Source organism: Eubalaena glacialis, chromosome 13 (genome assembly GCF_028564815.1).
Source record: "Eubalaena glacialis isolate mEubGla1 chromosome 13, mEubGla1.1.hap2.+ XY, whole genome shotgun sequence".
In the NCBI taxonomy this organism is placed as follows: domain Eukaryota; kingdom Metazoa; phylum Chordata; class Mammalia; order Artiodactyla; family Balaenidae; genus Eubalaena; species Eubalaena glacialis.
Window position 1 is genome coordinate 92,923,015 of NC_083728.1, and position 24,631 is coordinate 92,947,645.

At 42.4% G+C, this 24,631-nt stretch overlaps 1 protein-coding gene across 1 annotated transcript in view; it reads left to right on the top strand.

Annotated features, from left to right (window-relative positions):
* Positions 1-24,631, top strand: part of GNA12 (G protein subunit alpha 12) — a 115,981-nt gene that overhangs the window by 29,196 nt on the left and 62,154 nt on the right. Inside the window, exon 2 of the mRNA XM_061208817.1 lies at positions 21,172-21,387. Within this exon, the coding sequence (XP_061064800.1) occupies positions 21,172-21,387 (216 nt within the window). The remainder of the gene's footprint in view (positions 1-21,171; positions 21,388-24,631) is intronic.

The window sequence follows — 24,631 nt, forward strand, 5'->3', positions numbered from 1 at the left end:
CTGTTGAAAAGAATGGAATTCTCTTGTGGGGATAACATTTCACTTAATTGGGGTTCAGAGTTAATGTTCTTACCATTGAATCAAATGCAGAGATTCATCTCTGAGAACCATCCTTTGCTCACAAGCCAGACACAGTCAGGAAACAGGATGGATTCGGCCCGCAGGCTGTCGTAGTTTGCCGACCTGCCCCCTCCCTGGACACAGCAGGCTGAGGGTCTGCCTAGTTCTGAACCAGGGCCAGGAGTCCACATTGCGGGCAGAGCAGCAGTCCCTCCCCTCCGGTGGTTCTCAGACTAGGGGGGCATGGGGAGAAACTTTCATTTACCCTTTGCTGTTGTGATGTGCAGCCCGCTTACCAAAGTTCATCTCAGAAGAATATGGGGCCTCAGGTGACCTCAGAATAAAGGTGAATGCTAGAGGTTTCAATTTGCCAGCAAATACGAACAACTTCCTGAAGTCTCTGCCTGGTTCCCCTGCTGTGCAATGAGGCATGTGTACTCGGGATCCTCCGTTTGTTTTCTTCTTGACCGATTGTGAGAGAGCCTTGCCTTCTAACTTGGATAAACTAATAACCCAGAAACCCACCATCCCAAATCCCAGTGCCATTTCTGAGTTTTTACTTTGGTTAACTTTCAGAGATTGTTTGATAAAACGACACTTTGAAATTAAATTTCTCCTGGTTCTGAATTACATTTTATAATTGAACTGTGGTCAAGGAAAAATCCAGATGACCCCCAGGGAGCCTTCGCTGCTTTTGTGGCCCTGCACATACAGCTCACGACTGACTGAACGCCCTCTCCCTCACCCTCCGCCCTCTCCCCTCGCTCACCAAGCTCCAAGCCTCTCTGAGGTTTAGTTTTTCAAAAATGCTAAGCGCAGGGCCTTTGCTTCCCTTCCACTAGGAAAGCCCCTTCCTGTCGTCAGGGTCAGCTTACACGGCACCTAAGTGGCCTTCCCTGACCACCATGCTGACAGCAGCCTCCTTTATGCTTCTCTCTGCTGAGTATTTATTTCCTTTAGAGCTCAGATCGCAAGGGCTGGGTTGCAGTTTGTTTCACTTTCTATTGAGTTGCACTTTGGAATGCTCCTCCACTCGCAAGGAAGCTTCATGCGGGCAGGAGCCCCTCTGTCTCCATCTCTGCTGCAGCCTCGGTGGCTGCCACAGTGCTGGCACCTGGTGTCTTTGGATGAACTGAATGGGACCGAGGCTGCAGGATAGAAATGGTTTCCTTCTATCAGAGTGCCCACTGTCCGTTAGGCTCCAGAAGTAAAAGGTCATTGTGTCGCAGGCACTGCGCTCAGAGAGCAGGTGGCCTCATGGGGCTGCACAGAGGTCATTTCAGCTGCTGAGAGGTACAGGTGAGCACGGGCACCTCGGGGACACAGGAAGGGTGCTTAGGGGGCTTGTGGGTAAGTCAGGAAGTCCTTTCCGGAAAGTGAGTCTGACAACCGTTTATAGCTGGAAGGCGGTTAATTATAAGGGATTCACACCTGCAGGGGGACCTGACGCAGCCCCTTTTGGAGTTCGTTCCAGCTCTGACCTTCTGTGAAATTCTGGGCCATGAGAAAAGCAGGAAAAGGAAACGAGGAATTTTGTGGGGCTGTGGTTTTAAATAGGGTGGCCAGGTAAGGCCTCAATGAGAAGGCGACTCCTGAATATTCAGGACTTTACGTTTGCAGAAGAAATCCCCTGACAGTTTCAGGCTGTGACTCTGACTTATTTGTGAATTTGGACAAAGTCGAGAGGGGTCTTTATTCTGCTGCACTAATTGTCTTTAACTCAGGTACTTGGGATTCCTAAAGACGAGCATGGGCTCACGTGAGTCGGGACAGCGGGTGGGAGCTGCCCGTGTGCCTGCTCTGAACACAGGCTCGCTGCCAGCCTGGGTGCCGCGGGTCTTCCTCAGGCCCCGAGGAGTCCGCAGACGGGCAGGGACAGCCTGGGCCTCACATCCCAGAGTCTTCTAACTCATCCCGGTGTGTCCCAGTTTTCCAGTCCTGTCTGGGCTCAGTCCAGTGCAGTCAGACCCTACCTGCACGCTGGTCCTCGGGCTCCGTTTCCACCCTGCGTTCCCTTCCCACCTGGTCCCGCCCGCCTCTGCTCTCCGCCGTCACTTCATCCAGCCTCGTCCTCTCCAGGTGCAGCAGGTCAGTCGGTCCCCGTTACCCGCCTGCTTCACGTGCATCGGACAGGGGGTCTCCTTGGTGTCTGTGACCCGTCAGCATGCTTTGCTGACCAGGGCTGCCGTGTCCTCTGCGGAGGGGATGCGAGGCAGCAGGACCCGGCAGGCGGGAGACTTGTCACCAGATACCTTTTGTACCTGATGAAGTCTGTACTGTGAGCATGGCATCATCTAGTTTTTAAATAATTAGAAAAATACAAAGCGTCATCCTATTGAACAAGAGCATTCTGTTTCATCAAAGCTGGTAGATATTTGTAATTTTAAAACTTCCTTTCATCTTAGAGCTGTAACCTCTTCTTACTTGGGACAAAGCAATTACACTTTAAAGGTACCATGTTCTTTTTATTTTTATATATGTATCCTTAAACCCATCTAAAAATGTTGAGTAACTACTTCATTTGCCAACTCTATCATTAGGAGTAGAGGTTTTGTGGGGTTTTGTTTGTCTTTTCTGTACTCACCCCACATTATCTAGGTGGACCTTGAGGTTCATGATAAATGTCCGTACGTTCATGTGGCTTTGGTAGAAGTCGTAGAAACTGGGAATGGCTGCTCAGGAGCATGAAGTTACCCGGTTTTAGCAAACTACAAAGGTCTAAAGACTGTCTGTTAATGTCTTAGCAGCTTTAAAAGAAAAAGAAAGTAAGCTAAGAAAAACACTGTCTGAATGATTTATCATAATTTTGAGGAAAAGCAGATGTGGGTCTTTAAGGAAGTATTCTTCCTTACTTGAAAACTGAAAATAGTTTTTTCACAGAATTAGTAACAAAAGGATTAACTCAGTTTGCGAGTTTCTAATGAAGAATGCTCTGAAATGCTGGTTCTGTTGAGCACTTGAAAGCCTCTTTGTCTTGGGGCATCGCATTGCTAGGGAAACTTTCCGGGAGGTTCCGTCCACACTCTAAATAACGAATGCTTTAGGTGCTAAATACCAGATTTCCTTTGGTTTTATATGGAAGCAAAATGTGACTTCATCTGGTTCCCGATGGAAGGTGCTTTTTAGGAAGTGGACATTGGTGTTGTGTGTGACCTGCTGGACCGTCTTTGAACCAGTGATCCGAATCCATTTGATGGAGCACTTGTTGCACGTGTGTGCAGCTGGAGTACTCTGTCGACTGTTAGAAACCAGCTTTGCTTCCCGTCCTGCTGGCACAGCAGGCCCTCAGTGAGGGCTGGCAGAACAGAATCGAATTGAGTGTAGCTCATTGGGAGCCTCTCAATCGAAATAATTCTCATTTTACAGTCTTCTTTCCTACTCTAGAGCCTGTGGAGTACGGGCAGTGCACTTTCAGGTACATTGATTGTAGTTGGAGGTCTCTTCTCAAGTGATTTTTGTACGAAGTCTATATAGTAAACAAAAGTTTGGTAACAGTTACTCTAATGGTCATTATATAAAGTTTATCTGAGGACTGTGAAGCAGCTGACGTGTGCTGAATGGAGGTCCAGTTTGTCTTCCATGTAAGATGGCTTGATTCACCTCCAAACACGCGGGCCTGGGGCCGGGGCGAGGGAAAGCACTGCCCGAGGCAGAGCCAGCCCTGCCCGGGTGGGAGCTGAGCCTTCCTTTCTGGGTCTCTTGGTGCCAGTGCTGCCCGGCCCTTGGGACACACCCCCCATATGCCAAGCCCGGGGCCTTCAGGCTTGGGCTTCCAGTAAATCTGTGCTCTCTTTCAAATTCTAATCTCTTTTGGTTGTAGAGGATGGAGTCCCGTCACTTGACTACACAAGAAGTCTCTTTCTTCCGGTTCTGCACCTACTGTCGACAAAGGCTGAGCTGCTGCCTCGGTGTCCCTGTGAATGAGATCTTCCCTGGGGCCCCACTTCCCCAGTTTTTTCTTCTTATCTTTCCAGCGACTGCTAGGATCTGTTGTTTGGGATCCAACTTCTTCTTATTCTTCTTATTAGGATCCTAAGTTCCTCCTAAAGGAAATGATATGGTTATTATTATTACTTCTATTATTTTACCCATTGCAGCAAACCCTGAAAATTTAAGCTAGATATTTCACAAGAGATCCCTTCCACTCCTGGGGTTGATCCCTTTCTAATGTCAGAACTTCTCCCTACAAGAAAGTGATTGTATTTATCGTATCTGTTGACTAGGAGAAGGCATCATACTGGAAGGCTGCTTCAAATTCAGTATGCTTTTAAAGAATTACTTGTATCTTGTTAACCAGAAAAGCATCTGGATGCTTTTAAAAGAAGTTCAAAAAAAAGGACACTTAAAAAAAAAAATGTAGGGATGTTTTCCATAGTTTTCTGCTATAAATTTCATTATTTACCTTTAAAAATTAGACCAAAAATCCAATCAGAATCAATTCATGTTGTGGGTAAATATTGAAAGTTTTTTTCCAATGATGCTAGCACATTTCAAATCATTTTGAAAAGGTTGTATTAAAATGTAGTTTTCCTTTAAAAAAAAAAAAAGAAATAATACCCATACGTGTGAAAATTGCTTCTATTTAAACTGTCACTTTGCAGATTTAATTTACTTGTTACAGTAAATTAAGCTGTCTCTTTGGTTGAACTTTTCCTGTAAACAGGCTTTTCTTTTATCTTTGACATATGAAAAGGATATAGTTTTAAAAGGAATTGTCCAGATCTATTGTATAACTGAATTGCTTTCAAATAAAGTATGGGCCAGTATTAGTGTATTAACCTCAATAATGATTCCTCATGTGGTGAGATTTCCAGAGAGAAATAAATTGAAATGACTAATGATGTTTGGTTCGTGTACTGTCTGACCAATTTTGGTACAAGGCAAATCTAATTGTTAATATACAATATCTCTTGCTTCAGATGTTCCTCGCTGCAGACCGGGAGATAGAAAGGATTGCTCCCCTTGTTTAGCAGATGAAGAACCTGAGGTCTGCATGTTTATCCTGTGCACATCTGTAGATCTGTGGGCGGGGACTGGAAACACGGGAGTGAGCAAAGCAGACAAAGGAGGCTTCCTCAGGGGCCTCGCGCTCCAGTGGGGGAGAAATACAATAAACCAGATAAACGAGTAGACTGGCAGGTACGCTAGCTGGCCAGCAGCAAGTGCTCGCGAGATTAGAAGCACGGAAGGGATGGGAAGGGGAGGTATGGGGTGGGAGCAGGTGGAGGAGAAGATGGCCAGGGAAGGCCTTGCTAAGCTGGCATCTGAGTAAAGACTCCCAGGAGACAGAAGTGAGTTGTGTGGATACCTAGGGCAGAAGGGTTTCAGGCATCGAGAACCGCAAGTGCAAAGGCCCCGAGGCAGAAGCGCGGTGGCCATGTGACTGGCGTGGAGCAGGCAGGGGAGATAAGCAGGAGGAATGGGGTCAGAGAAGTAACAGCGCCAGATCAGGCCTTCTGGACTTCTCCTCTGATGAGAGAGGGTTTGGGCAAAGAGTGGTGTGAAGTGACGTATGTTGAGAACAGACTGATGGGAACAAGTGTAGACATGAGGAGACCAATTAGGAGATTCGCAGTGATCCAGGTGAGAGACGACGGTGGCTGGACCAAAGCGATAGCCGAGGGAGTGGCAGGAAACGGTCAAGTTCTAGACCTGTTTTGAAGGTGGCACCGGGGTACTTGCTGACAGCCGGGCGATGGGAGCAGGGGTGGTGCTTATTACTCCGTGCTGCAGGCTCGTCCTGTGGGCGTGTGGTCCGGCTCTGTCCAGCACAGGCCCTCTCGACCCCTTCTGAATGTTGGCCTCCCGGGGTGGCCGCTGTGGGTGCCAGCCTGCAGGGGGAGGCGCAGGCTCCAAGGGCAAGTAGGTCTCTTGGCCCCTGCCTTGGCGACCCGCAGAGGGTCCTGAAGTCACTTTTTCAAAGGCACAGAGGTGGCAGAGGCTGTGTCCTGCCAAGTCTCCTGCTGAACTGTGCTGCCGTGTGTGCTCTACGTGCCGGTGTCAGAGGCCACAGCACGTCTTGTCCACATTGGTACGAGTGAGAAGGAAATGCATGAACGTGAAATATGTATTGAAAGTTGTGGAGACCAACTCTTGGCTCTCTGTAAGTGCTAATTAAGGCATAAATTAAGATTTTCATTTTTTGCTCCCTAAACTACGACTGGTCCGTTCCATAAAGAGGTTCTAAAGAGCAGGATGAAGGAAAGAGCCCAGATAATAGGAGAGTTTTTAGGCACCTTGACCTTGTTTTTCCGTACTCCTCCGTGGGGCACGAGAGCGGGTGTGTCATGTTCTAAGGGCTCTTTTTCGTGAGCTGAATAGCTGCCCTCTCCTCTCTGCGTCGACCGATTCTGCTCAGCTCCTAAGACCTGATTTGCTTGAAACGCTGCCGTGTCAAAGCAGTTCAGTGCAAGTCTCCCTAACGCTGACACGTCCAAGTGCGTTTTCGGTGCCGTTTATGTTACCGTTGAGTTTTATTGTGTGGCATAGTAATTGAATTCTGCAGTAGTCATTTTATCTTCTTTTAACTTTTCTGTAGTCAGTCTTTGAGCCAGCTTCAGCTGGGAGAGGTGGGGGCAGTGAACAAGCCGACATGTCGTCCAGGCTCTTTTTTCCCCTCTTACGCCTTCTCTTAAGGCCTCATTATTTCAAGGGATTTCTGTTTATATAGACACAAATTAATGTTAACTCTCTCATCAAATTCAAGGCTCTCCTGATTTGGAAACTTCTCCTAAGAACTCGGGCTAAATGTTTTGAATTCTTCCTTATGCCTTGATGTAAAATGTTTGATTGGAAGTGTTGACTGATCCACGTTCTCTGATTGGAAGTGAGAGACTTTAGACGTCACACATGCTTGGGAAAGTCAAGCATTTTTATTAGTAATGGTTACTTTATTTTTATCTTCTCCATTATTTTAATTAACTAATTTTATTTATCATTCATTTATTTTATTAACTTATTTAGCTTATTACTTATTCATGTTATTAATAGGACTTAGAGGGGAAAATGAATACTTATATAAAAGCTTATTTGAAATATAGAAGGCACATGTCTATTAATTTTCTATTTTTTTCCCCTAACTCTTGGTTATCAGTATACACACACGCACGCATGCATGTACGCACACCCTAAATTTGCTTCATTTTCAGTTGCTAATTATTGTGATTTCTCATGGAGCTATGGTTTGAGAATGTGACTGGTAAATATTACTGGAGGACAATTTTAGCAAAGCAAACAGGCCAATTTAAAAAAAAAAAAAACTTGGGGAAAATTAAAGGAAAGTGAAGAGTTACCAAATATAAGTGTGTAAATTAGTACAGCCTTTCTGGAGAGCAGTTTAGTAATATTTATCAAACTCCTCAAAATGTGTTCATACTCTGACCCAGCAGTTCCACTTCTAGGAATCTGTCACAGGAGAAGAGTCAGGTATGTGCAGATACGCCTGTACCAGGGAGTCCCTGACGTGTGTTCACACTTCCCATGCATTGGAAACAATTCAGGTGTTCAGCAGCGGGGCATCAGTTTAATTCTAGTACGTCCCAGTGTTGGATTGCTATGCAGCAATTACAAACCTCGACGTTTTGAAATATTTAATGACATGGGGAAATGTTTGATATATTGCTTGAAGTGTTTTTAAAGATTTATAAAATGTTTATACACACAAAGGGAATTTATATACAGATAACATTCTAAGATGTTAACAAAAGTTATTTCTAGTTAGTGATATTTTTGAGGATTTAATTATCTTTTTTATGCATTTCTATGTTTCCTCTATTTTCTACACTAAAAATATTTTCGTAATCAGAAAGAAACAAATACCATTTTAAGAAATGTGCCCATAAGCAATGCTGCCCAACAGAAATGTAACATGAGCCACATATATACTTTAGCCACATTAAGGAAGGTAAAAGAAACACAAAAATAATTTTAATAACCTAAACTACCCAAAATGTTATAATTTCAACATGTAATCAATATTAAAAGATAAAATACATTTATCTTTTCATAGTCTCTGAAATCCAGTATGTATTTATAACGCATCTGAATTCAGACTGGCCACCTTCCACTGCTCACCAGACACGGGTGGCTGGGGGCCTCTCTGTTGGACAGAGCGGCCACAGGCTCTTCTAATTCTGTGCCAAGATAATGTATATGAGGTTTTTTACTGTTTGGAGATTAAAGTAGAATCTGAACTTACTAAATTTCCTCTAATTTAGCCAGGCGTGCAACATATCCCATACTTCTAGATTTAATTACTGCTTTAAAAAAAAAAATTCTGGAGAATACCAGAAACACTGCGTCCATGGGAGGTCAATTCAGATGGTTCTAGCCTCAGTGCCTGCTGTCAACTGTGTGAAAAACAGCGAACAGGGCAACTTCCACCTCCTGCCTCTTTCTTTGCTCCCTTATCTCCCCAGCCACACCCGTAGAGGAAGAGAATATAGATGAAAAAACACTAGCCTGAGAGTCACTGAATCACCCTCAGTGGCTGGGTGATTGAGCTTCCATTTTCTACTCTGTAAAATGATCACAATACTACATACCTCGCATGGTCACAAAGATGAAGTGAGCTAATACACACATGCACCCCCATCCATATATATCTCTCTGTATACCAGCATATCTGTCTAAACTGAAACGGGAATTCAATGAAGCACTTACCTTTACTATTTACAGTTTATTCAGATATTTACCACTGTATTTTATTTTTTAAATTCTTGCTAAATTATTTCACAATGTGAGTCCCAACTTGAATTTTGAGAACCCTGAACTAGCACATTAAGCTGTGTTACCTGTTTGTAGTGTTTGCAGGAATTTTTTCCCCTTGGAATGATACTTAGTATTTATTTATTCTCAAGTTTCTTTAATATTTTCTGTACATAACAGGAAGGCTTCACTTCCCCTCGTACCACAGTTTGTCTTTATAACGTTTAGTGAATCATTTAGTCAAGCAGCTTCCAGTGCTCACACACCTGGAAGGGTGGATGAGAGACAGGTTGGTCGGTTCGCGGCGCCAGGAGATGACTTCACAAGCCTCCAGTCAGCTGGCTCTTGAGTTCTGAAACTGAGCGTGGATTTTCACATTCCAGTTTAGGAGATCTGAGGAATTCTGAACTGATGCGGAATTCCTTTCTTTTTTTTTTTTAAACTTCTAGGAGAACCAACCTTTTCTAGGCAGCAAAAAAGAGCTAATGGTGCTTCTCCGTGCACTTCCTACACCTAGAATTTTTCTTGCACTTCCATCTATTTCCTGAAAATTTTGCCTTGGATTTCCCATTGTCCTGTTAAATTTAATTTGTCATAAAGTCACCCAAATCTCACCCCTCCCGAGCCATCCCGTGCTCTCCGCTTTTAGATCTCCCTGTGCGTCATCTCCGTACGTGAGAGCCTCGGCGTCCCTTCTGAGCGCCCTCCCCACCTGCAGTTGCTCCTTCCCTGACCTTGTCCTGCTCCTTCCCAGAGCCTGGATTGCTCCCTGCTTCTTACAGAGTAAATTCCAGACTTCTTAGCTCGCCACAGTCTGGCTTTAACCTGCTCCTCTCGCTGATGTGACATTTCCGACTGTCCCAAGACCTTTCATCTACCCGATGGTGGTGTTTACCTCTGGCCTGTGCTTCCGCTGCTCTGCCCCACTCCTGTGATGGTATTGGAAGCTCTCGGAGCAGGCGCCACATCGAGCACCTCTGTGGCCTTTCCCCCATTCCCTGGCACTTTTCTTTGCCAGGCAGCCTTCAGTCTGGCTGCAGGGAGAGCTCTGTAGGTGGCTTTCCTGGAGAGGGGGCGTGGTGAGGGACAGTCTGTTCTATGAGAACAATGCATTTGTTCCCAAAGCTCACAGGAGGAGGAGGTGTAGTGGGGACAGGACCGTGGCCCAGGAGGCCATCCAGCTCTGTGTCGTAGAAATGATGGCGCTCTGGTGACTGGTTTGCTGCTTGCTGCATCCCCTTCCTCGCTTTTTCTCCGACCTCTAAATTAGAAGGTAGCCTCCACTCCAGCCTCAGAGAGAAACTAAGAGGAGCCGTCTGCCTTTGCTTGCTGGACTCATTAACTTAAAGAAATGTATCCTGTTTACATTTCTGGCAGCATTTCTTTTATTTGGATGCTGGCCAAAGGCAAACAACTCAGCCTAGTGGGTTTTAAAAAAAAACAAAAACAGAGCTTTCCAAGTACATATGCTGTTATCTAATTGGGTGAACATGCAAAACCTTAACATTTTCTTCATGTAACTTTCATTCTGTAGAGAAAACTCATTTGATCTACTAGCGTTTTACATCTTTCTTAGCTTTAGTATTTATTGTGGGAAGATTTTAGTAAGGAATGACTAATCTAAAAAGATTTGGTTTGATTAGGGGCTAAACTAACAAAATCTATTTTGAAACGAGTTAACAGGATTTGCAGTTTTTGGTCTTCGTCCAGTAAAACCGAACACACACACACACACACACACACAAATCTACATCCCCAGCAGACAGGGAAGCTAGTCTTTGACTAAAAGTTTAAATTGCTGGATTTATAAGTTGTCTTAAAAATGTGTTCTTTGAGCAGAAGCAAGAAGAACTACAATTCTGCCGCCTGTGGAAGGAAAACCACATTCACAGAAAGATAGACAAAATGAAAAGGCAGAGGACTTTGTACCAGATGAAGGAACAGGATAAAACCCCAGAAAAACAACTAAATGAAGTGGAGATAGGCAACCTTCCAGAAAAAGAATTCAGAATAATGATAGTAAAGATGATCCAGCACCTCGGAAAAAGAATGGAGGCAAAGATCGAGAAGATGCAAGAAATGTTTAACAAAGACCTAGAAGAATTAAAGAACAAACAAACAGAGATGAACAATACAATAACTGAAATGAAAACTACACTAGAAGGAATCAATAGCAGAATAACTGAGGCAGAAGAACGAATAAGTGACCTGGAAGACAGAATGGTGGAATTCACTGCCGCAGAACAGAATAAAGAAAAAAGAATGAAAAGAAATGAAGACAGCCTAAGAGACCTCTGGGACAACATTAAACGCAACAGCATTCGCATTATAGGGGTCCCAGAAGGAGAAGAGAGAAAGGACCTGAGAAAATATTTGAAGAGATTATAGTCGAAAACTTCCCTAACATGAGAAAGGAAATAGCCACCCAAGTCCAGGAAGCGCAGAGAGTCCCAGGCAGGAGAAACCCAAGGAGAAACACGCCGAGACACAGAGTAATCAAATTGACAAAAATGAAAGACAAAGAAAAATTATTGAAAGCAACAAGGGAAAAACGACAAATAACATACAAGGGAACTCCCATAAGGTTAACAGCTGATTTCTCAGCAGAAACTACAAGCCAGAAGGGAATGGCACGATATATTTAAAGTGATGCAAGGGAAGAACGTACAACCAAGATTACTCTACCCAGCAAGGATCTCATTCAGATTCGACGGAGAAATCAAAAGCTTTACAGACAAGCAAAAGCTAAGAGAATTCAGCGCCACCAAACCAGCTCTACAATAAATGCTAAAGGAACTTCTCTAAGTGGGAAACACAAGAGAAGAAAAGGACCTACAAAAACGAACGCATAACAATTAAGAAAATGGTAATAGGAACATACATATCAATAATTACCTTAAACATGAATGGATTAAATGCTCCAACCAAAAGACAAAGGCTCGCTGAATGGATACAAAAACAAGACCCATATATATGCTGTCTACAAGAGACCCACTTCAGACCTAGGGACACATACAGACTGAAAGTGGGGTATGGAAAAAGATACTCCATGCAAACGGAAATCAAAAGAAAGCTGGAGTAGCATACACATATCAGATAAAATAGACTTTAAAATAAAGAATGTTACAAGAGACAAGGAAGGACACTACATAATGATCAAGGGATCAATCCAAGAAGAAGATATAACAATTATAAACATATACGCACTCAACATAGGAGCACATCAACACATAAGGCAACTGCTAACAGCTATGAAAGAGGAAATCGACAGTAACACAATAATAGTGGGGGACTTTAGCACCTCACTTACACCAGTGAACAGATCATCCAGACAGAAAATTAATAAGGAAACAGAAGCTTTAAATGACACAATAGACCAGATAGATTTAATTCATATTTATAGGACATTCCATCCCAAAACAGCAGATTACACTTTCTTCTCAAGTGCACACGGAGCATTCTCCAGGATAGATCACATCTTGGGTCACAAATCAAGCCTCGGTAAATTTAAGAAAATTGAAATCATATCAAGCATCTTTTCCGACCACAATGCTATGACATTAGAAATCAATTACAGGGAAAAAAACGTAAAAAATATAAACACGGAGACTAAACAATGTGTTACTAAATAACCAAGAGATCACTAAATAAATCAAAGAGGAAATGAAAAAATACCTGAGACAAATTACAACGAAAACATGACGATCCAAAACCTATGGGATGCAGCAAAAGCAGTTCTAAGAGGGAAGTTTATAGCAATACAAGCCTACCTCAAGAAACAATAAAAATCTCAAATCTAACCTTACACCTAAAGGAACTAGAGAAAGAAGAACAAAAAAAACCTAAAGTTAGTAGAAGAAAAGAAATAATAAAGATCAGAGCAGAAATAGATGAAATAGAAACAAAGAAAACAATAGCAAAGATCAATAAAACTAAAAGCTGGTTCTTTGAGAAGATAAACAAAATTGATAATCATGTAGCCAGACTCATCGAGAAAAAGAGGGAGAGGACTCAAATCAATAAAATTAGAAATGAAAAGGAGAAGTTACAATGGACACTGCAGAAATACAAAGCATCCTAAGAGACTACTACAAGCAACTCCATGCCAATGAAATGGACAACCTGGAAGAAAGGGACAAATTCTTAGAAAGGTATAACCTTCCAAGACTGAACCAGGAAGAAATAGAAAATATGAACAGACCAATCACAAATAATGAAATTGAAACGGTGATTAAAAATCTTCCAACAAACAGAAGTCCAGGACCAGATGGCTTCACAGGTGAATTCTATCAAACATTTAGAGAAGAGCTAACACCCATCCTTCTCACACTCTTCCAAAAAATTGCAGAGGAAGGAACACTCCCAAACTCATTCTATGAGGCCACCATCACCCTGATACCAAAACCAGACAAAGATACTAGAAAAACAGAAAATTACAGACCAATATCACTGATGAATATAGATGCAAAAATCCACAACAAAATACTAGCAAACAGAATGCAACAACACATTAAAAGGATCATACACCATGATGAAGTGGGATTTATCCCAGGGATGCAAGGATTCTTCTATATACGCAAATCAATCAATGTGATACACCATATTAACAAATTGAAGAATAAAAACCATATGATCATCTCAATAGATGCAGAAAAAGCTTTTGACAAAATTCAACACCCATTTATGATAAAAACTCTCCAGAAAGTGGGTATAGAGGGAACCTACCTCAACGTAATAAAGGCCATATACTACAAACCCACAGCAAACATCATTCTCAATGGTGAAAAACTGAAAGCATTTCCTCTAAGATCAGGAACAAGACAAGGATGTCCACTTTTGCCACTATTATTCAACATAGTTTTGGAAGTCCTAGCCACAGCAATCAGAGAAGAAAAAGAAAGAAAAGGAATACAAATTGGAAAAGAAGAAGTAAAACTGTCACTGTTTGCAGATGACATGATACTATACATAGAGAATCCTAAAGATGCCACCAGAAAACTACTAGAGCTAATCAAGGAATTTGGTAAAGTTGCAGGATACAAAATTAATGCACAGAAATCTTTTGCATCCTATACACTAACAACGAAAGATCAGAAAGAGAAGTTAAGGAAACAATCCCATTCACCACTGCAACAAAAAGAATAAAATACCTAGGAATAAACCTACCTAAGGAGGTAAAAGACCTGTACTCATAAAACTATAAGACACTAATGAAAGAAATCAAAGATGACACGAACAGATGGAGAGATATACCATGTTCTTGGATTGGAAGAATCAATATTGTGAAAATGTCTATACTACCCAAAGCAATCTACAGATTCAAAGCAATCCCTATCAAATTACCAGTGGCATTTTTTACAGAACTAGAACAAAAAATCTTAAAATTTGTATGGAGACACAAAAGACCCCAAATAGCCAAAGCAGTCTTGAGGGGAAAAAAATGGAGCTGGAGGAATCAGACTCCCTGACTTCAGACTATACTACAAAGCTACAGTAATCAAGACAGTATGGTACTGGCACAAAAACAGAAATATAGATCAATGGAACAGGATAGAAAGCCCAGAGATAAACCCACGTACCTATGGTCAACTAATCTATGACAAAGGAGGCAAGGATATACAATGGCGAAAAGACAGTCTTTTCAATAAGTGGTGCTGGGAAAACTGAACTGTACTTCATACAGAGTGAAGTAAGTCAGAATGTAAAAGAATGAAATTAGAACACTTCCTAACACCATACACAAAAATAAACTCAAAATGGATTAGAGACCTAAATGTAAGACCGGACACTATAAAATCTTAGAGGAAAACATAGGAAGAACACTCTTTGACATAAATCACAGCAAGATCTTTTTTGATCCACCTCCTAGAGTAATGGAAATAAAAACAAAAATAAACAAATGGGACATAATGAAACTTAAAAGCTTTTGCAAAGCAAAGGAAACTACAAACAAGACGAAAAGACAACCCTCAGAATGGGAGGAAATATTTGCAAACAAATCAACGGACAAAGGATTAATCTCCAAAATATATAAACAGCTCACGCAGCTCAATATTAAAAAAAAAAAACAACCCAATCAAAAAATGGGCAGAAGACCTAAATAGACATTTCTCCAAAGAAGACATACAGATGGCCAAGAAGCACATGAAAAGCTGCTCAACATCACTAATTATTAGAGAAATGCAAATCAAAACTACAATGAGGTATCACCTCACACCAGTTAGAATGAGCATCATCCGAAAATCTACAAACAACAAATGCTGGAGTGGGTGTGGAGAAAAGGGAACCCTCTTGCAATGTTGGCGGGAATGTAAATTGATACAGCCAATGGAGAACAGTATGGAGGTTCCTTAAAAAACTAAAAATAGAATTACCATATGACCCAGCAGTCCCACTACTGGGCATGTACCGAGAGAAAACCATAATTCAAAAAGACACATGCACCCCAATGTTCATTGCAGCACTATTTACAATAGCCAGGTCATGGCAGCAACCTAAATGCCCATCAATAGATGAATGGAGTAAGAAGATGTGGTACATATATACAATGGAATATTACTCTGCCATAAAAAGCAACGAAATTGGGTCATTTGTAGAGACATGGATGGATCCGGAGACTGTCATACAGAGTGAAGTAAGTCAGAAGGAGATAAACAAGTATCGTATATTAACGCATATATCTGGAACCTAGAAAAATGGTATAGATGAACCAGTTTGCAGGGCAGAAATAGACACACAGATGTAGAGAACAAACGTATGGACACCAAGGGGGGAAAGTGGCGGGGGGGTGGAGGTGGTGGGATGAATTGGGAGACTGGGATTGACATATATACACCAATATGTATAAAGTAGATAACTAATAAGAACCTACTGTATAAAAAAATAAATTAAATAAAATTCAAAAAAATGTGTTCTTTGAACAGTTTAAAGTGTTACATAGTATTGAGATGAAGTCATCAATCTGCTTAATACTTTAACTGTTTATATTTGGGCAACTGAATAAGTGTATGGTTATTGAAAAAATTAATACTTCAGTAACACTGTTACTGAAAGAAGGGCTTTTTAAATAGGCTTTTTATGCCTGCTGTATTAGTTTTTTTTTTTTTTAACTTGCTTTTTAATTTATTTATTTATTTTTGGCTGTGTTGGGTCTTCGTTTCAGTGTGAGGGCTTTCTCTAGTTGCGGCAAGCGGGGGCCACTCTTCATTGCGGTGTGCGGGCCTCTCACTATCGCGGCCTCTCTTGTTGCGGAGCGCAGGCTCAGTAGTTGTGGCGCACGGGCTTAGTTGCTCCGCGGCATGTGGGATCTTCCCAGACCAGGGCTCGAACCCGTGTCCCCTGCGTTGGCAGGCAGATTCTCAACCACTGCGCCACCAGGGAAGCCCTGTATTAGTATTTTTTAAGACTTAGCAACTCTATATCATGACGGGGATGTATATAACTATCATTTCTGCAAAATACAATGAATGTAACATTTCCAAAGACGTTAAGCTCCCGCTAAAAAGGAGGATAAAGCGGACTCAGATTTTAAGCAGATGTCCCAGAGTAGAAAAGTTCCTTAGAGCTCAGCTTTGAGATTCAGAAGAAAGTTAACAGAGAGTAGTTTTTGCCTAGAATAATTTAAAATAAGGGCAAAAGATAGATGTCTTTTTTTCTTGATGCCCTTTCCCTCCAAATGAAGTGAGTAAGATATAGAAAATGGGATATAGCTCACTGGTAGAATTCAAAGTTGGTCAGCAGTTTTGCCAATTTCCCTGAATTTCTAAAAAGAGAAATAAGGAGCCTTTTCTTCGTGTTTGGGTGAAGTTAATTTGGACCAGTTCCAGCTTGCCTGGGTGGCAGTGTGCAGTGGGAACACAGGCTGCTTTTGGATACACCGGGCTTTTTAAAGCCAAACCTATGTTCACCCCAGTAATTAGGGCAGGCCTGGTCTGTGCAGCATTGAAAGCAGTCTTGGTAAACGACGGCTCAGGCTTCTAAAGGCCTGTTTGGTTCCCTGCCTTTGCCTCCGACATCAGTTCCCGAGGGAGTAGAGACTCGCTTTAACCCGTGAGTGAGGCTGTGTGTGCTCCTTGGGAAGTAAACTTTTTAACTCGTAAACAGAGCACTGGAAAGATAGCTTTTGTGTCAGGTCGGAGGTGCTGCATTTGAGTCGTGCGGGCAGGGCCATCATGAATGGTAGGTGTGTTGGCTGCCTGACTCGGGGGCAGGTGGGGCTGAAGTCCTGACCCAGCTCCTTGCCGAGCCGGCGGGAACCTTCCTCTGATTCACACAAAGGTGCTGTGACCCTTTGCCTAGAAGCTCACCAGACAAATTGCTTCTCCCTTCTCTGTGCTCGGATGCTTGCTGTTGCGCGTAATGGGGAGCATGTGAAGCATCTTTGTCTCCATGGTTCTCGAACATTTTCACTATTGTCCTCTGGGGCGGGGGGAGTCGGGGTGATGTCGCCAGAGAGAGTGCAGGAATGGGTGGAGGAGGGGACAGGGAGGAAGGAGAGCTGAGGATTGATTTGAGCCCTGTTTCCCCTCTGGGTAGGTTCTGATCCACTGTTGCCACTTGTTGAAATTATTCGGCGCTTAGGGTTTTCTGAGCCTCACCTCTTCCTACCAGTCTCTCTTCCTTTGGCCTCTAGTAACCTCCCCTTTGTGGAAAGGTTACTATATATTCCATATACTATATAGGTTACTATATATTCCATGTAATTGGAATATATATCGCTGTAATTGCTAGTTAACTTTTTTTTTTACTTTTATTTTGAAATAATTATAGGTTCACAGGAAATTTCCCCTAGCGGTTACAATTTATGTATCTATAGTGCAATATCAAAACCAGGAGACTGACATTGGTACAACGTATGTGTGGGATTCTGAGACTTACCATCACCTGTGTAGTTTTGTGTAACCAGCGCTGCTTATCAAGATACAGAACTGCCCCGTCACCACAGAGATCCCCCTCCCCTCTTGAGTCACACTCACCCTCTTTCCTCTACCAGCCCTAATCCCTAGCAGCCACTAATTTTGTTTTCCACCCCTATGATTTTTTCACTTCAAGCATATTATATAAATGGAATCACGTAGTATGTGACCTTTGAGATCCATCTAAGTTTTGTGCTTTAGTAGTTCATTCCTTTTCGTTGCTGAATAGTATTCCATGGTACAGAGGTACCACAGTTGAACCATTGTTTATTGAAGTACATCTGGGTTGTTTCTAGTTTGTGGCCATTGTGAATAAAGCTGCTGTGAACATTCCTGCACAGGTTTTTGTGTGGACATAAATTTTCATTTCTCTGGGATAAATGCCCAGGAGTGAGGTTGCTGGGTTGTATGTTAAGCATATGCTGAATTTTTTTAAGAAACTGAAAAACTGTTTTCTAGAGTGGTTGTCCCATTTTACATCTGCACCAGCAGTGTATTAGAGATCACATATCTCTGCATTTGGTGTTGTCACTGCTTTTTGTTTTAGCTGTTTTAATAGTTGTGTAGTGATGTCTCATCAAAGTCTTAGTCTGCTTTTCCCTGATGGCCAGTGAACTTGGACATCCTGTTTTTCATCTGCTTACTTGCTGTGTGTGTGCTCTCTGGTGAAAACAACTCTTCATGTCTTTGTCCACTTTCCAACTGGGTTGTTTGTTTTTTTAACTATTGAGTTTTGAGCATTCTTTGTATATTCTAAATATGAGTCCTTTGTCAGATATGTGGTTGGCAGATATTTTCTACCAGTCCCTAGCTTGTCTTTTCATTTTCTTAAGAGAGTCTTTTGCAGAGCAAAAGCTTTAATTTTGATGAAGTCCAGTTTATCGATATTTTTCTTTTATGAACCATGCATTTTGTGTCATGTCTAAGGACTGTTCGCCAAGTTGTAGGTCCTGAAGTTTTTCTCCTATGCAATAGTTTTACGTTTTGAGTCAATTTTGTTTAAGGTGTGAGGTTTAGGTCAAGGTTTTTGTTTTTTTTTTCCTTTGCTTATGGACATCCAATTCCTCCAACATCATTTATTGAAAAGGCTACTCTTTATTTAATTGCTTTTGGATCTTCAAAAAAGTCAATTGACCATACTTATGTGGGACCATCTCTGGGTTTTCTGTTATGTTCCATTGATCTATGTGTCTAGTCCTTCACCAGTACTGCATAGTCTTGCTTACTGTAGCTATGTAATAAATCTGGAAATTGGATTCCTCCCCCTTAATTTTTCTTTTTCACAATTGTTTTAGTTAATCTAGTGCCTTTCCATATAAGTTTTAGAATAGTTATATCTATATCCATAAAAGATTTTGCTGGGATTTTTTAGAAATTGTCAGGCCTGTATATCAATTTGGAGAGAATTGATATCATTATTATGTTGAAGCTTCCAATCCATGAACATGGTATGTCCCTCCATTTATTAGATCTTTGATTTCTTTCATCAACACATTTCTTTCATCAACACATTTTATAGTTTTCAGCATACAAGTCCTGTACATGTTTTGTTAGATTTATACCTAAGTGTTTCATTTTTGTGTGATTATTAATAGTATTGCATTTTAAATTTCAATTTCCATATGTTAATTGCTAGTATATAGAAAGACAGGTGACTTTTGTAGGTTGATTTTTATATCCTACATCCTCTATCCTTGCTGAATTAACTTCAATTCTAGGAGTTTCTTTGGTATATTCCTTGGGATTTTCTACGTAGACCATCATTTCATCTGTAAATAGGCTTAGTTTTATTTTTTTTCTCTCTAATCCATGTACCTTATATTTCTTTCCTTCACCTTACCACACTGGCTAGAACCATGCTGAATAGCAGTAATAAAAGTGGGCATCCTTGTCTTGTTCTCATTCTTAGAGGGAAGCGTTCAGTCTTTCACCATTGATTTTGGTGTTAGCTGTAGAGTTTTTGCCAGTGTTTTTATGAAGTTGAAGAAGTTCTCTATTCCTAGTTTTCTGAGAGTTTTTATTATTAGTGGGTGTTAATTTTTTAAATCCACATATCTGTCTCCCTAGCCAGATTCTGAGTGTCCAGAGCTCGGACATTGCTTCATAAGCATTTTGTTTTCCCACAGTGCCTATGTCAGGGCTTCGCCCCAGGGAAGCATTAAACAAGTTTGTGGATCAGAAGGACTGGCCATGGTCACCAGTGGCAGATGAGCAAGGACCCCGAGGAGGGAGCTCACAGGAACATCTCTAACCAGGCAGTCCGGCTCCCTGGGTCTGGAGGGGAGACTGTAGCTAGTTTCTGGTCACCATTACCACTCACCTTGGTGGTTCAAGGCAGGTGCTACAGCAGAGGCAGGCAGCACAGACTCGTCTCCTTTGCCCTGGTTTGGGGTAAACCATCGAGCTGCACAGTGTCAATGGGGGATTGTATGTTATGTGACTTATACTCCAACAAGGCTGTTTTTGTTTTAAAAAAAGTAAGTGCCAGCTGGGCAGTGATGTCCTGCCGTTCTCTGTGCTAGGGGACAGGGTACTGCTGTCCATCGTTCCAGGTCCCCCAGACCACTCGGAGCCAGCCAAGGCCTTTCCAGGTAGGGAGGGACCCTTCTGCTCTGGCTCATCCAGTACTGATGCTGCCAGGGAGTATTGAGGGGGTCCCGTCAGAAGAACTCAGAAACTTCCTTAGATGCTGTGTTGCTAACTTCGAAGCACTAACCTGAGAAAGATGGACTAGACCTACTTCCTTCCTGCCCAGGGAGGCAGTTTTCACCACGACAGTATTTTCCACAATTTGGCCGCTTTCCCTAATACTATTTTAGTTTAGGCTGTTTCTCTGTCCCCTTGACCCTGTCAGTGAGGTAAGGAAAAGGCAGAAAATCCTAACTTTATTTTTAACAGTGAGGAAATAAGCAAATCAATGAAAAATAGTTTCTCATCATCACAAATCTAGAACGTGGTCCCCCAGCTCCTGTTTTCAATGGGTGGGCCGCTTGACTTGTGTCCATTTCGGTCTCTTCCCATCTCGTGACTGCCTGTGTGTTTATGTTCCCCACTCCTTTTAAGTTGGGATGAGCAGTGTATCCTCTGGTGTTGAGGAGCTGCCAGATTTCAGTGATGATGACAGCTGTAATACTACAGTTGTAGTTGTCTTAAAACACTGTCTCTTTCACTGACGTGGTTCACGCTTCATTTTCAAATGTCACTTTGCTGAGTTTGTTGCCGCTTCTTCCCCATTCAATTTTCTGCCTTCCGGGACCTTTTCAAATGAGTGACAGCAAAGGGCAGGCCTGTGATGTGATCTGTGTGTCCGTCTGTCTTACATTCCTGGGAGCAGGACATTCATGCCAGGACAAAACAAACCGAGAGACAAATCCTGGTTGCAGCTTGTGAGTTTCCTGCTGTATGACGATTAATGCCCACATCGAGGTTCTCTGTTGTGATTTAGCCTTTGCAGCACAATGAAATCCTTTTGATTTCTTTTCTTTCCTAGGGCTCAAGGGTTCTGGTTGATGCACGAGACAAGCTTGGTATTCCTTGGCAGTATTCTGAAAATGAGAAGCACGGGATGTTCCTCATGGCCTTTGAGAACAAAGCAGGGCTGCCCGTGGAGCCTGCCACCTTTCAGCTGTACGTACCTGCTCTGAGCGCGCTATGGAGGGATTCTGGCATCAGGGAAGCTTTCAGCCGGAGGAGCGAGTTTCAGCTGGTGAGTGAGCCCTCTGTCTGGACTACACGACTGTGTTCTTGACCTTTGGTAGAATTTCCTTTAAAAACTGTAAAAGTACAGGCAAGCTGTAAATTGCTCTAAACCCTGATATTTAAGAACGGAAACACATAACAGAGGCTAATTAAGCTATCTAAATGGTTTGAGAGGAACAAAATTAATTCACTCAGGCTAGATAAATGTTTCTGTTCAAGGAATATGAAGGATTCTTAAAATAGTCAAGATTGGTGTAACTCAAGGAGCTCACATTTTCTAGATCTTGTTCATAGTAGGAAGTTAATGCGTCCTTAAGAGAACTTTCCAGCTGTGAAGTATGGGTCCTGCCTGGCAAATCATGAATGTTTTCAGATCTATGCCTGGGAAGCTAATCTGAACCCTTCCAAGTTGTTCCCTGAGGATTCTTTCCTTTTATTTTAAGGTCTGAAAGTTTCACAAAGCCTAGTCATCTTTGTCACTTAGCTTCATTTAGGATATGAGTCTTTAAACAGAAAATTTGGGGTGTTTAGCCTATTTGCATTCTGGTTTTTTCCTAAGTATCCTTCAACATTAACTGCATATGAAGATGAGTATCATATTTCTCCTATAACTAGAATAGATGTGCCCGGCTGATATAAATGCACCCCCTGGGGTGTCCAGAAATCGCACTGACCTTCACATCCCTTTGCCCCTGAGAAACAGGTTCCCAAGTTTTAAGTCACTGGTCCCTTGCCTTTCTTTATGGTGTTGCCATACTATGTATTTATTTTTAAAAAAGAGTCTTGAGTTTTCCCTATTTTCGAACTTTACATAAATGGTTTCATCCTGTATGTATTCTTCCGTGACTTGCATTTTTCACCCAGTATTTTGAAATTTATTCATGCAGTGCATGTGGCTGTGGTCCTTTCATGTTCGCTGCTGTCTGCTATCCTATTGTGTGGATGTACTCGGATGCATCCGTTCTCTCGTGCGTATACTTTGGAATCGTTTTCCATGTTTTGCTATTACAAACAAATCTGCTGCGCTCTCTCCCGTGCTCCCCCAGATGCACATGTTCAGGCGTCTCCAGGACATATACCAAGGAGGGGAATTGGCCAGTTGTAGGGCATATATGCCTCCAAATAGACATGATATGTCCAGTTATTTTCCAAAGTGATTATACCAGTTGTGCTTCTGCCAGCAGCGCAGAGCTCTCATCCTGGCCAGTCTTTGGTGTTATCAGACTTTAAAAATGTTTAAGAATCTCCTTTTAGCCGAAGGAGCCAAGGTACACTATAGTTTTATAGTATCTCCTTAGGGTTTAATTGACGTTTCCCAGACTTATTGGCTGTGTGTGTTTCCTCTTCTGGGAAATGCCTATTCCTGTCTTTTGCCAGTTTTTTACTAATGAGTTACGTGTAGTTTTCTCATTTATTTGCGGGGTTCTGCACAGTCTGCCTGATAATCCTCTCTCAGTTCAGCTTCCACGTGCTCTTCACCTGATCTCCCCTGATGCTCACGTCTTACACAGTCGTAGCACGCTCGTCAAAAGCGGGAAACTGACGTTGGTACGGTACTGTTAATTAACCCGTAGACCTCATTCAGGTTTAACCGCTTTTCCTGTAGAAGCCCTTCTTACAAGGCAGGATCGGCCTCGGGACCCCACCCTGCATTTCGTCCTTGTTTCTCCTGAGTCTGCTGTCAGTGACAGCCCCTCGGTCTCTCCTGGGTTTTCATGACTGTGACACGTTGAAAGAGCACCGGTCAGTCATTTTGTAGAATGTCCCTATTTGGGTTTGTCTGGTGTTTTCTCATCATTAGAATGAGATGATGCGTTTTTTGGCAAGAAAGCCACTGAAGTGATGTGTCTGCCCAGAGCATCCTGTCAGGGGTACATGCTCTCGATACGTCCAGTTCCTGGCGATGTGAGCCTTGGTTACTCGGTTAGCAGGGTGTTTGCCAGGTTTCTCCACTATAAAGTTACTACTGTTCTCTGTAACATAAATATTTGGGGGAGATACTTTGCAACTATGCAAATATCCTGTTTCTCTTCAAGCTTTTGCCCACTAATTCTACTGTCCATCGGTGGATCTGAAGGATGACATTTTTATAACTCTTTCCTTTTCACATTCATTCTCAAGTTAAGTTTAAAAATTAAAGTGAAAGAGTCAGATGAACTAGAAGACAGATTTGCCATAAAAAGGAAATTTTAATCTTCTAAAGGGCAGGAATATCAGAAACAGCGAGGGAATACACAATATCTAAGTGTGAAATTGGGGGTTAAGTCTTCCCTTCCCCCTCCGCCCCAGTCAACTCGCATGGTCTGGGGAAGAAGATTCTAGTCTCTTCAGAGTTGGGATGGAAGTTGCTGTTATCAATTGAGAATTTACCAAAGAAGGAAATATAAACATCCGGAGCTGAATATTTGCGAGGAGCGTTTACCAGCGTGCTGGGGCGGTTGTGTCAGACTTCTGCGTGCGCCATCCTCGATTGGGTGCAGTATTTTGGAGCAGGACGGGCCCTCCTGGCTGGTACATGGAGCCCTTGTCTCGCTACAGATGGGGAAATAAACCCAAAAGGTCATGGCTTCCCAAGGCCCTATCTTTTTTTTTCTTTTTTAAACCGTGGCATGTAGGAATCTTTGTTCCCTAACCAGGCATTGAACCCGTGCCCCCTACAGTAGAATCGCAGAGTCTTAACCACTGGGCCACCAGAGAAGTCCCCAGGGCCCTGTCTTCTTAGCAATCACTATGAGGAACTCGGGCCTCAAAGGCCAGTCTGCTTATTTCTTTCTATAGTCACTTATTAGTTAAGCATTTATGGGGCACCTACTGTGTGCGAGGCACTGTGCAGTATGCTGGGGACATGGCAGGGAATAAGACCAAAAATGAGCCTGTCGTCTCCAGAGAGCCTTTGCTCTGGACCTGAACCTGGCGAGTGATTGGGGGAGGTTGGCTCCAGGTGGGTCCGTCATCCCATCGTTTTGATCTTATGCTTCAAACAGCCCGACTTTGTGAGGGTGTGGTTACCTGACAGGTGTTCACATGTTGTGTGCTTTTGAACTGCGATGACCGAAAGCAAATATGAAGCTGCTGATTTTGTTTATTGGAGGGTAAGTATGTGAGTGTCTGTTATTCTGATGTTTCGTACTTTTCTATATTTTTATTTAAAAAAATTAGAGAGCATCTTATTAACTCGATGGACAGTGGGCCCTTAATAGTCTTTACGTCAAGATAGACAGTTGCAACCTAAGCGTCTTAACACGGTGTGG